The 16113-nt window shown below is 55.0% G+C and overlaps 1 protein-coding gene across 21 annotated transcripts in view; it reads left to right on the top strand.

Moving 5' to 3' along the window:
* MEF2D (myocyte enhancer factor 2D) overlaps positions 1-16113 on the top strand; it is a 94916-nt gene that overhangs the window by 64750 nt on the left and 14053 nt on the right. For 18 of the 21 annotated variants that reach the window (XM_030024617.2, XM_030024618.2, XM_030024612.2 and 15 more), the window contains 3 exons: positions 3576-3779; positions 10800-10937; positions 14775-14985. In XM_030024617.2, the coding sequence (XP_029880477.1) occupies positions 3576-3779; positions 10800-10937; positions 14775-14985 (553 nt within the window). Of the gene's footprint in view, positions 1-3575; positions 3780-10799; positions 10938-11081; positions 11217-14774; positions 14986-16113 lie in introns of all 21 variants that reach the window. The other 3 variants (XM_041125769.1, XM_041125768.1, XM_041125772.1) reach the window with 1 other exon arrangement.

Below are 16113 nucleotides of genomic sequence, written 5' to 3'. Positions count from 1 at the left end.
GTCCATGCAAGCATGGCCGCCGTGGCTGCGGGCTGTCAGCTAAGCTGGTTTAAACCCAGAGTCTTGGAGCATCCTCAGCCCATCCCTGTCTCCATGGCAGCCCCCCCACCGAGGTTTGGTGCGGGGAGCAAAGCTCAGCTCTCCCATGCTGCACCCTGGGAGCTGAGCAGCCCAGCTCTGCTGAATTATGCACGGGGTTTCATGCCGTGGTGCTGCTGCTGGCAATGTAGGTCTTGCAGCTCCAGCCACGGCAGGCGAGCATGCACTGGCCTCGGCATGCGCCGAAGCCCGGATGGCTCCTGTGGTACCTGCGTGTGTTGGGAGAGAGAGGGATGGGGAACGGGAATAGCGCGTGGATGCGCTGGAGAAGGAGGGATTCACCAAGGAGGCGGAGGCAGAGCTGCTCTCGACGCCTCCGTTGCCGCTCGCTCTGCAAGTGGTGCCCATCAGTAATGGTGGTTTGGGGCCACGGAAGCATTGTGAACCTCAGGAAGAGTGAAGGTTGAACGGTGGCTCTCCAAAGCCTTTGCTGTGAGGTGAAGCTCTTCCCATGTATCTTGCATCCAACCTACAGCATCAGTGAGTCTGACCCTGCTCACGCCCTGGGTCTTGCCTCCCATGGGTGCACAGACCACGAGCCTGCGTGGAGGAGACCAGAATTAGAGCAGAAGCCAAAACCAGGGGAGGAGAGCAAGTAAGAGTCACTAATGTCATTAGAGGAATTACTGGAGAGGATTTGCCATAACAGATCAGACCATGAGTCCTTCAGGGCCAGCCTGCTGACTCTGGCAACGGCCAATGGTCTGCATCAGGGGAAAGGCAAAAATCCCCTGCTACTGTGGGGCAGTAATTCCTTCCTGACCCCTTTGGTGATCAGCTTATGCCCTGAAGCATGAGATTTGATTACCCTCTTAGACTTATAAGGTTAATTCTTCTAAATGAGTCTCGTGCATGGCGGTACGGGAAGGTTTGGGGTTTCTGTCCTGGGTCATGGGGAGATGCTTTTGTGCGGTGGGGCTGGCTAAATGGCAAATCTTTGCTTTTCTCTGCAAGAAGCAGAGGTGCCAAGACAGAGGGATGCTCCTCCGCCCTATCCCTGTCTGCAGAGGGAACATCCCTTTGTCCGTAGAGACATGATTTGGTGCTTTGGGTTCTGCTTGGCTCTACTCAGGTTGTTGGTCGATTGTGGGTAGGTAACCCCATGCTCTCCTTCATTGCTCAAGGGCAATACTCAAACAACACTTGTTTCTAGTCTTCATGGCCAAGAGCTGCCCCTTTGCTCGCACGCCTTGGCCTCACCCCATTGCCTCCGATCTTGGTGGCCAAGTGGGCTTGTGGCACCCGGCAAGGTGTTTTTGGCAAGGTGTCCCCAGCACCAGTGGCTGCAGAAACAACCGGCCTCGCCTGTTCCCTCCATCTTGGTGGAGACGCTGTGTGTTTTCCTCTTGAAGGCTCCTTGGGCTGATTCGAGTGTGAGTCAGAGTGGCAGGGCTGTCTCGGCGGGGGACAGGAAGGCATGCCATGCCGGGCTGCAGCCGCTGCTGGAGCTGTGACAGAGCAGCCAGTCTCTAGCGGGAACGTGAGACCAGAAATGCTGCTGGCACAGCCCCAGGTTGGTTTTAGTGCCTGTCCTGCTGCAGGCTGCAGGAGCAAAACCGCAGCTGGTCCTACCTGAAGTCATATGGTGCAGCAACGGCTGCGGTGTAGTGCTGCCAGCTCGGTCTTGGTCCTGGGAGCAACCAGGACCGGTGCCCAGCAGCAGCGATTTTGGGTGGCCGAGAAGTCAGGGATGCCACCAGGGAGGGGGAATTGCCAATGACACCGGCACTGGCCCTCAAGTAATTTAATTTGCGTCACTGTGTGCCGGAGCTGGGGCAGATGCTGGCAATGTGAGCGCTGGTGCTCCCAGCCTGACCGCGGTGTGAGCGGGCGCACGTGGCGGGGAGCAGCGGCGCAGGGTGCCAGCCCTGCGCTTCCCAGGGGATGAGGCGATTAAAGCCGAATCTCGTTACTGCTTAATCATCTCCAAGAGATGGTGGGGAGGAGTGGGCACCTCCCCACGCCATGCGTGCCCAGCGCTGCTCTGCACTCCCACTGCCTGGAGGGATGCAGCTTCATCTCGAGGGGTGCTCAGAGCTGGGTGCAGGAACCTGGTGGGTACCTGCTGGGTGCTGCCAGCGGCATCACGGTGGCAATGCTCGTCACCGCCGGTGTGGATGGGGAAGCTCCAGGTTAAGCTCTTTGGACCACGACTGTAACGCCACTAACTTGAGTTTAGCAAAGGCAACTGCCTCATTCACTCTCGTCCCTCAACACTGCAAATTAAAGCTGTTCAGCTGCAAAATCGATGCTGTGGCGGAGGCCGTAAGTGGGGTCGAGTCCTCCCGTGGCGAGGGAGCAGCTCTTGGCACCCAAGGGCATCTCGGCTCATCTCCAGCGCTTCCCCGGGCTGCTGCTTCGCCCCCGAGAGCAATGCTTAAAGCAAAGCAGTGACTTCTCTGCCTTTTATTTTCCTTTTCTTTTTTTATTTGCTAAGGGGGCATTGGCCAAACATCGCGCCTTTCCCCAGCAGCATGCCGTTGGTTGCGGGGGGCTTGTGAGGGACCTTCAGCGGCCGTCAGCACTGCAGCCGGGATGGAGAGCCCCAAACCAGCTCCCTCCCCACCAGCTGGGTCCTGTTAAGAGCGTCGTGGCGAGAACTGAGAGTGGGCTGGGAAATGCAGCCCAACGTCTGCCTGGCGTCTGGAGCAGGTTTTGGAGCCCGCGCCCAGCTCTATCCCCATCCCCCAGCCAGCTCACAAGGATCAGTGCTGCAAAAGATGCCTCGTTAGCTGATAGCTCTAATGACAGCTCATTTCAAGGCAGGGCAGGTTTGGAGGACAGGGGATGCAGTCACCAGCATGGTGACCCTGGATGGGCAGGCGGTGCGAAAAAATGCCCCAACAACAAGGTTATGAGGACAGCAAGAGGGAGGCAGCAGCTGGTGGGGCACCCAGTGCCAGGGGCTCGGGGAGCCTTTGGAGAAGCGCAGCCTCCTGAGAGAAGTGGGTTCTGGGAAGCAGGAGAGCGGATCAGGGATGGGGTGGGGTGGGTGAGTGGTGTGGAGCAGCACCCTGACCTGCTTTGGGGCAGCCGAGACCCCCGGCTCCCAGGGTCGGGTGCTCGCAGCGCTACTGCAGCGAGCGAGGACGAGATCTCCGCTGCTTGAATATTCAACTTTAAAAAAACCCAACAACCCACAGCCCCCAGACAGATGGTAGCTCTGCTGGGGATTTTGCTGAAATTTATTTTCCCTTGATTTGGCAATATGTGATTTCCAACACTGATAATCATCTTTGTGCTTGTGAAGTGTCTGCCTTTGGAGGATCCCAAAATAGGTGGCAATAGGAACTGGTTTGAAGAGGGAGGTTAGAGAGGAGAGCTTGGGGGGGTTGTCCAGTTAGGGAAACTGAGGACAGAAGATTCCCTCTGCCCTCCCCTTCCTTTTGGTCTTCTCCCAGTGGTCATCCCAGTTTTCTCTGGGAGGTGTCAGGTCCATGGGCATGGCTTCTGACCACGGCTCTCCTTGCTTTTAGGTGACCTTCACCAAGCGCAAGTTTGGCTTGATGAAGAAAGCCTACGAGCTGAGCGTCCTCTGCGACTGCGAGATCGCCCTGATCATCTTCAACCACTCGAACAAGCTGTTCCAGTATGCCAGCACCGACATGGACAAGGTGCTGCTCAAGTACACCGAGTACAATGAGCCCCACGAGAGCCGGACCAACGCGGACATCATTGAGGTGAGGTTGCCCGTCCTCTCCCCGGCTTTGCCGGTGTGGTGGAGCCAGGGACGGTTCTGGCACCGCAGCTGGATGCAGGAGGTCGGTGCAGGGTGGGGATGGGAGCGAGCAGATCTCCAACACTCGGTGCTGGCCTGATTTTGCATCTTTTTGGTCCAGCCTACAAAGATACTCAGTTCTGGGTGGTAGAGTTTGAAGCTGTCTTGAGTTATGTGTTGATCTACTGCTGTAAAATTGAGGTGCAGGTTTGCTTCGTGGGACTTTCCCGTGGTCCAGCCAAACCATGGGATGGTTTTGGAGGCATCTCCTGGTGCTACTGCACTGGGGTGCCTCGGTGCAGCTGGTGGCATTGCCCCTGTCCATTGTTTCAGACATGCACGGTGGGGTTGTAGGAGGGCACCAGCGGCTGAATCACAGAGTAATTCAGGTTGGGAGGAACCTTTGGGTGCCTCTGGTCCAACCCCTGCTCAAAGCACGGCCAGTCTCACGGGTAGGTGGGGTTGCTCAAGGCTTGTCTGGTGTTTTTTGGCTCTCCAAGGATAGCAAGCCCAGTCTGACCAACCCCAGCACTTCCAAGGGCACCATGTCCAAAGCTCGCTGATGCCAAGGCTGCGCTCCTCCTCCAGCCTGCCAGCATTGCAGGAGATGCTCGGCCACCATTTGCTGTTGGTAACCCCGTGCTGGCCCTCCCCAATGGCTTTTTCCTCATCCTGGTGCTGTCAGAGCATCGGCAGGCTTGAGCACAGGGCATTTGGCTTGCAGGAGGGTGCCAATGGCATCTTGGCTGTCAGTCACATCCTCTTCCTCGGCAGCACCCACGAAGATGGAAGCTGCTTGGTTGTTGCTTTTCAGCGTGTGGGCAGCTGCCTTTATGCCTGGGCAAAGGCAGGCAAATGAAAGGCTTGGCTAGGTAATTATTGACATTACAGGCGGGCATAAATTAACGCCCATGGAGCGGCATGGCCCCGTGGAGGGCCCAGGGTGAATCGGAGGCAGCCGCTTGGCTTGGATCTCACACAGCACGAGGCTTTGCCACTTCAAAGTGCTGCTGGAGGAATTGGCTTCTCCTGCCACTCGGGCTGTGCCGCTTCTGCCTTTGAATCCCTTTGGTGCATCTTGGGCGGTGCGCTCGGGCTTTGATTTCATGGATAAGGAAAAAAAAACAACCGATGTCCTAAATCTTCCTGCTTCCCCCCCCCTCTTCTGTGAAACGTGTCTTTTTGAGAGGTTTGGACTTGAGGTTTTCACCTCTCTGTCCACCCAGTTCCCACCGATGTGCCACTGCAGCAGAAGTGGGTTGAGCCATGGCCAAGCATCTGGCAGCACCTGCCTGCCCTCGCTGGGGTTTGGAGACTGTTCTGCCAGCACACAGTTGCGTACAGGCCTTAGAAATGGTTCAAAAATGTCCTTTTTGGCCTGTTTGAGCCAGGTAGTGACCGTCCACCGTGAAAATGCTGGGGGTTTGCAGGCACGGTTCCCCACTGTGCTAGTCAGCGCAGCCTCACCCAGCCTCTCTGGGATGCTCAGACTGTAGCGCTTGCAGCATCAAACAGATTTGTCTTGGCCTAAAAATACCGTAAACATTTTGGGCAGCATTCTCGGTTCCCTTATGGTCCAAGATGCAAACACTCCCAAGCCGACAAGTTACACGCAGTCCTTGGCACCCAAAGAAATACTGTGTTTGCACCACATGAAAAGCTGGATCTGCATCCAAAGCCAAAGAGAGGAACATCGGGAGTGGAAGGATATTGGTGGATGGCAAGAAAAAGAGCCCAGACATGCCGGGCTCGGCACGTCTTGCCGGCAGAGCTGCCTCGGAGCAAAACCCACTGGGGTGCAGGCAGGTTTTGAGGCTAGTTGAGCATCCCTCCCCATCCTCGTCTCATCTTGGAGCAGAGTTAGGGCTGCTCTAAGATTTTTACTGTTTTCTTTCCTAAATTACCCCCCGCCCCAGGAGACCATTCCTGCTCCTGGTGCTGATTTCTCTCCCCTCTAGCCATCTCCCCTCCCCCAGGTCAGGTCCCACTGGCCTGACTTTCTCCCCACCATGCACAGACCCAATTTACCTCATGTTTCTTGGTGGCTCCCAGTTGAACTTGACTCCTCCAAGAGTATCTTTGCATCCTCAAAACTTCCCCAGCATCAAGCATTTATAGAGCCGTGAAGGCACAGGCTGTGAATTTGCCACCAAATATGATTTTAAGTGGATTTTAAGCGGCCGCTGCATGCATCTGCCTTCCCTGTAATGCCTGTGGCCCCTTTCTACCAGAGGGATGCAACCATGAATGGCTCTGGCAGCATCTCAGAAAGGATGAGGAGCAACCAGGACCTGGGTGAATCGAGGCAGAAGCCTCTTGATTTCATTTTCCTGGTGGAGGCGGAGCGAGTGGTGGCTTGGCCGAGCCAGGGTCTCCTCTGCCGGCCAGGCTGGGGGGCTCCTGGGGCCAAAGGCTGCTGGTACCACCAACTCCGGGTGGTACAAGTTGGTCTGTTCAAATTATGTTTTAAAACAGCAGTAAACATGAGATCCCCCCTCTTTTTTTTAGGTCCTGGGGAGGTGCAGTCTGTGGGGGGTACCCCATCACATGCTGCACGGGGATGCCCTTGAGGGATTTATCCCCCCAGGATATTTAGCAAGAGGCAGAGCTGCTCTGGGATGAGTGTACCCGGCCCCAGTTCGAGAGGGGTTCAACGCCCTGGCTGCCTTTTTGGGGACCATCCCCTGTGGGGCCACCTCTGTGTTTCAGCCGTGCCGGGGATCGGCAGCAGCTGTTGGGGAGTGGGATTCAACCACGCAACCACTGCGGCTCTCTCCATGCCCAGCAAAGTCCTGGTCATTGCAAGCTTTTAAGTCTGAGAAAATCTCTCTTAATGCAGAGAGGGGGGTTTCCTTAATCAGGCGGGGGACAGCTGAGGCCCCCAGACAGGCACGCTGGGTGCCACGTGCGCGCCCGGGCTGGGATCACGCTGGCTTTGCTCCTCGCTGTCGCTTCTCGTTTCCTCGCAGCCCAGCTGACGTGCCAGTTTCTGATAAGGGACTTGGACGAGAGCACAGCTAGCCAGGCACGGGGATGCTCCAGACCCAGTTAAAGTCACACAGCAATTTCTTTCCTTTCTTTGGCTGAATGTCCTGGGGAGGCGGGGTGGGCTGATTTTTTTCCCTAATTATTCTTTCTGGGGTTGTTGTTCCCCGGGGTGCGTAAAATCAGGCATTTTGCAGGATGCTGGGAAGGTGGCGAAGTGCACAGGCAGCTGCTGGTGCCACATCTTCATCTTCATCCTCACCCTCATCCTTGTCCTTACCCTTATCCCGACTTCCCCAAAGCCTGGGGTGGTTTTGTCTCCCTCCTCTAAGGGAAGTTGATCACATCCTGGTTGAGCATCGTTTCCTCTCACATGTTCTGCGTTTCTTGCTGCTCTCTCACCCTCTTTGGGTTGGAAATCTGGTCCCGTATGAGCTAGGATCATGGGAATGGGAATATTGCCTGGAAGAGTGGGACCTGCAGCGGGTCCTGCCATGGGGGGACTCCCGATAGAGTGGGAGCAGCAGAGAGATGGGCTGATGGTAAGTGGGGGGTGGTGGGTTTTTTTTTGCTATGTGAAGTTCTCACCCTGGTTTTCTCCTTTGAAAATTTTCTGCTGTGAAGGAATTGATTATAAGTCTATTTTATATGAAAAATAGTCGTGTGCCACTGGATGCAACCCAGTGACAAAACAGTTTCACACCTCTTTGTGTCTTCTGTTTTTCTCCTGGAAAAGGGAATGAGGAGGAACGAGAAGGAAAGCTCTTTTAGAAAAGACCTTGCAGAGTTCCTGAAAACAGAAATCTTTGGGTTTGATTCTTGCTCCAGCAGGATTGTTTTCCTTTTACATCATCTTGCCAAAAAGCAGAAAATGCGGTACAGACTTTTTTTTTGGTCAAAAAAATGAAAAAAACACCAGCCGACACTCGTATGGCTGGAAATGGCATTTTGTTGTCCCAAACCTCTTTTTGAGCAGCAGATTGCTGCGAGCTGCACTGCTTTAGCTCATGTCCTGCTGTGACTTGGGGCCTGCTCACCCACCGCTGCCGGTGCTTCCCATCCCACCGTGCTCCAGATCATCACCATCCTCTGCTGTGCCAGCTCTGGAGCCCATCCCTGTCCCCTTCTTCCCCTCCCTGCCTGCAGCTCCAGCAGCCCTGCGCTGCAATGAGGGTTATAATCCAATCTCACACTGCAAGCAGCTGCCTGCAATGCCCGGGAAGGGCTTTCCTCCTCCTGCACAATCGACTTGATGCTTCCCGGGGCTGCCGGTGGGTTTTCTGCGGTGGCACCGCAGCTGCCCCTCACAGCTTGGGATGCTGCAAACCGAACTCGGCAGGGAGGTGTGGGTCTCAAAGCCAATTAAGTTACAACTAATTTTGTGAAGTTAGTGGCCGGGGAGAGGGAAGAGACTAAGGCAACAGCCGCTGTCTTAAGTTAAAGCAATATTCAACACCAAATATATTAGACCTACAGAGGAGAAAGACCTTGGGAAATGCAGAGAGGGGCGATCTGTGAGCTGCTTGGAGGAGGTTTGCTGGGTCTGCGTGAACAGGGCTGCATTCCCTCCATTGCTCTGCTTTCCTCAACAGAGTTGGTTGAGGGAACAACCCCTGGGACGATTTCATGCGGGCTTAGAAATGGCAAAATGCCACGGCCGGTGGCATCTGCCCGTTGCTCTTCCCTGCGCTTTCTTTGGGTGGTAGATATGAGGCAGAGCCGGGTGAACTGGAAGCTGCTTAAAACCTCCTGGGCCACTTCATGGCTGCAGATTTTAGAAAGAAGGATGTTGTTGCTCGGCTGAAACCTCTTGAAAATTCAGTTGTGAGGTTCCCTTCTTCGAGGCTAGCAAGGGACGGAGATTGCTCATCTGACCCCACAACTCCTGAACCCACCGGCAGCCTTTGGCAGAGGAGAATTGCTTCCATGGATGCAAGAGATTACCTTCCCATTTCCCGACCAGGGCAGAGGTGAGAGATCCAGTTACTATCCCTGCAAAGAGAACCGCTGCGAGGTTCTGCCCCCTGTTAGACACCGGAGAGTCTCCCTAGCCGGCACTCTTCGCACATGCCTGAAGGAAACCCGGCTTTATCCCTTCCACTGCTCATGGAACAACTTTTTCCATTTTGCCTCTGAAAGAGAAAGAGAAGGAGGAAAAAACTCTTTTTTTTTAAGGAAGGGCTCAACTTTCTGTCTTTTTGGCTGCATTGGCAAAACAAAAGGTTTTGGGAAAAAAATCTGCAAAAAGCAGTCCCTCCCCCCCCCCCCCAAAAAAAGGCAAAGCCGTTCCTTCCCCACCGGCAGCACCTGTTCCTTTTTTTGGCCCATTCTAAAAAAAAACCAAGGACACGTACAAAAATAGAAAAATAATAGGGAAAAATCATCGGGAACCTGCACAAAAAGCCCTGGGAACCTCCCATTTGTGCCAATGACTGGGATTCCCACTACCCTTCTCCGTAAAGAGACAATAAATAACACAAATTAGAGGTACCAGGAATTATTGTTAGGTAATTAGGTATTAATTATTAGGTAACAGGAATTATTGGTAACACCAATGCTGCCATGATCAAGAGTGAGCCAGACCCTTCGCTGGTGGAGCTGGACGTGGATGAGGATGTTTCCCTTCTGCAGATTAAATCTAAGTAATGAGTGTTAAAATTACGACCACAGAGGAGTGATTTTAATTGACAATAGTGTGAAAAACTTCAGCTGGATGGAAAACAGGCTGGGAGATGGGTTTGGTGCCTGTTGCTTGACTGTTGCCACCCGGCGCAAGCATCCACCAAGCAAGACCATCGGGAAGAGGCAGAGCTGTGCGGCGTGGAGTGCTGTACCGAAGCTGAGCAAAACCTGCGTGTGGCATTTCCAGCCGTTCTGGAGACATCGATGGTTTTATCTGCTCCAGCAAAAATTCCCCTACAAGCTCCGTGTTTCCCAGAGCTTGCAGGTAGATGAAGAGCCACTCCAGAATACGTTTTGGCCTGAAAATAGAGATGTTTATTACTGTTTAGGAAGACAGAGGAGAATTGTCAAGGCTCTTTTTCCCGCCCCTCCCCTGCTGAATTTGGCACGAAAAGAGATCAAGACTTCCAGGAAATTCTGTAGCTTTGACTTCTAAAAAAAATAAATTGGCAAGTGATGGTTTTATAATAACGCCTAATTGCTTTTGGTATTTTGAAAATAGAATGATTAAATGTGCATGTGTAACGCAATCTGCAAATTGGCTACCAAGCACGAAAGAGGAACTTTTGGGGTTTTCACCATACCCTGCGCATAGCCTGACTGTGTGATTACTGGGCTCCTGTTAACGAAGGAGGAGATGTCGCATCGTTAACTCTCTGCAGCAGCGTCTGGGAACTTTGCTGCTGGTCTTGGCGTGGGGTTTGCTGCCCTGGCGTTGTCACCGTCACCCCCCTGTGTCACCCCCCAACAGGGCTTGCCATCTCTGGCACCTGTGGGCTATTGCCGTGCCACATACCCTCTCAGGTGATGCTTTTGCTGAAGTACCTTTGCATTTGGTAAATGCCACCCACCTGGTTTTGCCAGGGGCAAAAGCCGCCTTTTGCTTATTATTTTGGTTTCTTATTTTCCTATTTGTAAGAAGGTTTTCCCTATTTTTAGTAGGAGAGCAGATATCATTAAGGTTTATTTCCCCTCCTTGTCGTTGTAGTAATTGTAGGTGATGAACGCGTCTGAGCTGGTACAGGGCCAAATTCAGCTCCGGCGTAAACAGATCCTTTGAAAGCAAAGAAGTTTCTCTCCATCCATCCCCACGTTGTAATTCGTAAATTAGAGACACCCTGGTGTCAAAACCTGAAGGCTGGATCCTGACTCTTTAATGCCATCGAGGTCAATGAAAGTGTTAATTTGTGCAAGGGCAAGTCCTCATCTTTATGGTCCAGGGGATGTTCTGGGGGGGGACCTGCCCGTCTCAGGCAGCTGCCCGTGTTCCCCATCCCCACTCCCAGATCTCAAACTGTCCCGGTTGTGTTTTCAGACATTAAGAAAGAAAGGTTTTAACGGCTGTGACAGCCCGGAGCCCGACGGCGATGACTCGATAGACCAGAGCCCCTTGATGGAGGATAAATACCGTAAAGGCAGCGAGGATCTGGATATCCTGTTCAAGCGATACGGTGTAAGTACCTGCCCCTTGGCTGGAAAACCTTCATTATATGTTCTTTTTTGTTTTGTTTTTCTTCTGTTCGATTTCCCTCCAACCTCGTCCCCTGATCCCTACCCGACACCCCCTCCGTGTCCGTCCCCCCCCTAAACGTAACAGGCGCTGAACAAGAAGCACAGGGAGTGCGAGAGCCCGGAAGGGGATGAAGTGTTTGCGTTGACCCCACAGACGGAAGAGAAATATAAAAAGATTGATGAGGAGTTTGATAAAATGATGCAGAGTTACCGGCTCGCAGTGAGTAGCTGGTGGTCTGCAGCCCGCCCCTTGCCCCCTCCCCAGATGCCTCCAGGTGACGGGGGTGGGGTGTGGATTTTGCATGGCTTTGCTTCGGAGCCGTGCTGTGCCTTGGGAGCCGATGCACACAGCCCCCCCAGCCCCGAATGCAACCCCGGGGCTGATGGGTGAGATGCACGAGGGGCCTTGAGCATCCCTCCTGTTTCTCACCCAGAGAAGCAGGAACAACCCTTGGGAAAACTGTTCCTGTTAGCTCCGGCATTCCCGAGCCTCCTTGGCTCCGTCCGGGCAGCGCAGGAGAATATTGCTGTTCTCCCCTCCTTTGCTGCAAATACTGGATTAGGGCCTCCTTTTTCACCTTTTTTTTCCCCAAAAAAGGCTTTTTGCCTGGGTTAAGACCCCAGCGTTCATGCGAGCTGGCGACGGGTGCTGCGCCCCTCACATCCCTGCAAGACACGGTTCGGTTTGGGCTATTCCACATTAATTCCCCACAAATCCACCGAGCCCTTGGGGCATCTGGTGGCCGTGGCAGAAATCCAGGGAGGTTTTAGCCTGTGATCCCGGAGCCGTCACCAGGGTGGCATCAGGACAGTGCTGAAAGGGATTTGTGTCAGGAGATGGGAGGAGGAGGGGAACACGTTTCAAATTAGTCGTTAGTTCAAGGGAGCAGAGACTATTGATGCAGGCAAAGGCTTCTTCAGAGGGATTAGCCCCAAGTAACTGCAGCCGTAATTAATGCTGCCAGGAGCAGAAAGGAGGCTCATTTTCAAGGGCTGGATGCAACACTGCAAAAATTATACCACCACCCCCACCCCCCCAAAAAATAATCTGCCCTTCTGTGCTTGGCAAGCCCCCACAAGTTAAAATTCTGGCTTTTCTTGAGAATTAGGTCTTGTGGAATCCACAGCTCTTTATTTTGCTGACTCAGCAGGTGAGCGCTGCCTTGCTCCGGGAGCTTCCCAAAGACCCCAAAATCTGCATCTCCATCCCCTGCATCTCAGTGGGGGGTGGCTGCCCCGAGCCCCGGGAGATCTGGGGAGGTGAAGCAAAACGGGGTGCAGGCAGTGATGGTTGCTCGCAGCTCTGCTGTGACAGCAAGCCCAGCCCTCCGGAGTGGGTTTAGTGCAGGATAGCTCCTGCAAAACTTGGCTCTGCCTCATCCTCCCAGAGGTTTCTCCGTGGTTTCACTAACAGGGGACAGGTTTCCACCCCATCAGGGCTCACGTGGGGTGGGGGTACAGCCCTGGCTGGATGTATACCGCCCGCCCCAGTACCTCGCACAAGTCCTGCCACTGGTGCAAAATAGGTCAAAAAGCCAGCAGAGCTTGCTCCTTGGTGCAAAACAACCTCGGAAAGCAGGGACTGCTTAGTATCTGTATTTTTCTGCTGCAAAGGGAGGGCTCCAAGCAGGCTCCCATCACCGGAGGCAGCATCCAGACATGCCATAAAGGAGCAGTCTGTGCCCTAAAGTCATTTTGGCTGGTGGCATTCAGGTGCTGGGCGCTTCATAGTCAGGGCGTAGCATCTGGCTCCCCCACTAAACCTCCCTCTGCAGCAAGGGACGGAGTGATGCAGGTGGAGCGTGTGCGGTTGAAGAAGATGCTTTTCCTTTTTAACCAGCTGGGTTGGTTTTGCGTGTGACAAGAACTAACCAGACTCAGTGGCCGGGGAAGCTTAACAAAAGCCTTGTTTGCTAAAGAGAGGCCTTGGCGTGGCTTCTGCATTTGGTGTTTGTAATCGCTTTTAATGAAAACAGAAATCGTTGAGGTTTGGCTGATGTGTGCATCTTCTCCCTCAGATTTTGGACTGATGTGCAAGCCGCCTTCCCTAGTTGTGTCCTCCCTGGGGCGGGGGGGACCTGGGACCACTTAACAGGTGGCCTGGGTGTGCATCTCGCTGCACGCCGGGGCAGCGTCAGCCTGATGCTTGTTTGAAGGTGCAATGGGATAGATAACGGCTTAAAAGCAAAACTCTGCTCTCCAGTTGGTGTATCAACCACCCGGCTTTATCATGGCATTGCTTAAGATGCAATGCACAGGGGTCAGCTTTTCCTTTCCCTTCCCGGGAACATGCATGCGTGTAGATGCCTTTGCAGTGATTTATTACACGATGCTGCTTTGGTGTTCATGCAGCGCCCAAGAAACCTTCCTCCTCCTCATTTTGCGGCCGTGCAGAATAAGCTTCTGGGGCCGAGCAGAGGGAGGGCTCTGCGTTGCAGCTCTCCCCGGCAGTCTGTAAAGGTCTGGGAAACGCCAAGCCCAGTCCCTTTGAACGGCGGGCTGGCAGCCCTCAGAGCAATGCCACAGCGCAGGCTCAGAGCCGCCGTCCTCTGAGCTTGGCTGCAGCCACGGGATGTCTCTGAAGGACGGGATGCCCTTGAGAGGCTGGTGGGGAGGGTTTCCACCAGCGAGGCGTGGGTGAGCACCACTCCCTCCTCCCGTCCTCCCCTGTACCCTGAAACAAAATCACCTGTCTAGGAGTAGATTTCTGGAGGGGAGGGGGCCACAGGGCAGCAGCCCCCACCCAGCTGCAACGGGGGGGATGCTCGGCTCCCCTTGCCCTCACCGGTGCAGCCTGCGGGGTCCCAGCTCCGGCCCCGCCACGGTCTCATCCAGCACTGGGCTGCTCTGCCTCTCCAGCCCTGAACAAATTAAAGTGGGACTTTAGCAAAGCCCCCGCTAAAGCCTCTAAGCAGGTGCCTGCTCCTGTTAACGAAGAGCAAATCAGTGACATAAGACAGACAGCTAGGATAATCACGGCGAGTCTGGCTCCAGCGGGGACGCTGGTAGGTGAAGCTGGTCCTCGACCTGGGGCCAAGGATAGGGCTTTAGCGATGCTCCTGCTTCCCTGGGGTCAGCTCCTCCTCCTTCCCAGCAACTCTTGGAGTTGCCAGGATGGATCCCAGTGTCACCTAGGGACTGTGTGGACCAAAACGAACCTTTCCCAGATGCTCGTCTGCTGGCAGCAGTGTCAGCCCAAACCTGTGATCCACTGCCGGCTCTTTGGGAGGGCTCTTCCCATCCCGCTGGATGAGGAACAGCCTCGTAAAACCTCTGCGGGCTGCTTGGCCTCTGCAGCAGGATGAAGGGCAGTGCTGAGCTCGGCTGCTCTCGCTGCTGGCGGGGGTGGACCACCATGCTGCTGCCTGTCTTCACGCTTTGGGGTGTTTCCAGCCACCTCTCTGTGGGCTGCCATGAAAGCACTGGGGGTAAATAAATACAGCCTGAAAATGAGACCAAAGCAACTGGTTGCAAAGCTTTGATGTGTGCGAATGGACAGCCGATGGCTCTTGCCGGTATTCACTGGGGGGGTCTGGGCTCTGGTGCATCCCTCCGAGATGATGGCGTGGGCAGGGTACAAGCACAGCAGTACAGGTCATCAGTGAAATGGGGGCTTGGGGGGACCCGGACTGTCCCCCCTTTTTCAGCAGTGGGGTGTTGCTGCTGCTGTGATGCAGGATGAGGCCCATTCTTGCTCAGAGCCTACAAAGTGAGGAACTTCACCCCTGCTCCTCACCCGGCAGCGCCTGCTCCCCTTTACCCCCTGCTCTCTGTTCAGTCCGCAGTGCCCGCTCCGAACTTCGCCATGCCCGTGACGGTGCCGGTGACCAACCAAAACACGCTGCAGTTCAGCAACCCGGGCAGTTCGCTAGTGACCCAGTCCCTGGTGACCTCCTCGCTGACGGACCCCCGGCTCCTCTCGCCGCAGCAACCGGCGCTGCAGAGAAACACCGTGTCCCCGGGGCTGCCACAGAGGCCAGCCAGCGCAGGTGAGTGATGCCATGTCCCTTCGCATCCCCACCTCCTCATCCTCCCTGCGAGAGGCTTGGTGGGCATGCAGCACCGAGCACGGGACATCCCAGGAAGCAGGGGACACCCCCGCTGCCCCCCTCCCCTGCCCGGGGGCAGGACATGTCCCTGCATCCGTGGGTGGCAGGAGCAGCCTGGAAGAGTTGTTGCCCATGGGTGCTTGCTCCTGCCCTCCTGCCAGAGGTCGATGCCCCCAGTTTGTGCCTTGGCCCCAAACTGGGGGTGACCCCCCCGCCCTGCCTTACCAAGGTCTTTTTGAGAACTGGATCCCTGCAAGGATCTGTTTCGAGGTTGGGCAGTGCAAGGAGATGAGTCACCCGGCGCCGTTCCCAGGCTTGGGGGTGGCTGCCGGCATCCCGCTCACCGGTGGCACTCCGGTGACATGGGACTGCTGCCTAAAAAGGGCTTTTCTGAGTTGGGCTGTGCTGGTTGCAGTTGGTCGCTGAGCGATTACTCATGTGAATCTGCTGACAGATTGGAGGGAGCAGTCGTTTCCAGTGGGGACCGGTGGTGGGTGGTGGAGGGCAGGTTGGGGGAAAGCTGCTCGACACCCATGTCCCCTGCAGCGGTGGGGGGATGACGACGACGACGTGTGAGCACAGCCCGTCTCTCCCGCAGTGTGATCATAAATAATAATAGCGTGCAGAAAGCCCCTGCCTGCTATTTTGGTTGTCGCAGATGGTCTGTAAAAATCACACGGGCTGCAAATGGCAGAGCCAGTGACTGTGACCATCCGGACATCTGGGAGGTGGGCACTCGGCTGCAGCCCCCGGGGCTGTGAGAGCTCAGGGAGGGCTTTACAAAGGGGCTGGAGGGGTACAAGAAGGGCTGGGAGGTGCCTCCAGAAGCAGGTTGGGTGGCTTGGTCAAAGCGAGCAGAAAGGCGTGCCTGGGTTGGGATGCGATAGGAACCATGGTTCAAAGCCGGCTTGTTTGCTTACTGCTCTCTCCGTGCGGTCTCAGGGGTGGCTTGAAGTGCTCAGATACCAGGATGAGGCCCCCAGACCCAAGGAAGAGGGACCTTTGGGACCTTTCTTCTCTAGGACTGGTCCCAAAGAGCAACATCTCACTCCAGGCTGGGTGGCAGAG

Source organism: Aquila chrysaetos, chromosome 9 (genome assembly GCF_900496995.4).
Source record: "Aquila chrysaetos chrysaetos chromosome 9, bAquChr1.4, whole genome shotgun sequence".
Lineage (NCBI taxonomy): Eukaryota > Metazoa > Chordata > Aves > Accipitriformes > Accipitridae > Aquila > Aquila chrysaetos.
Note: the sequence above shows the minus strand (reverse complement) of the source record. Positions and strands in the feature narration are given on the sequence as shown.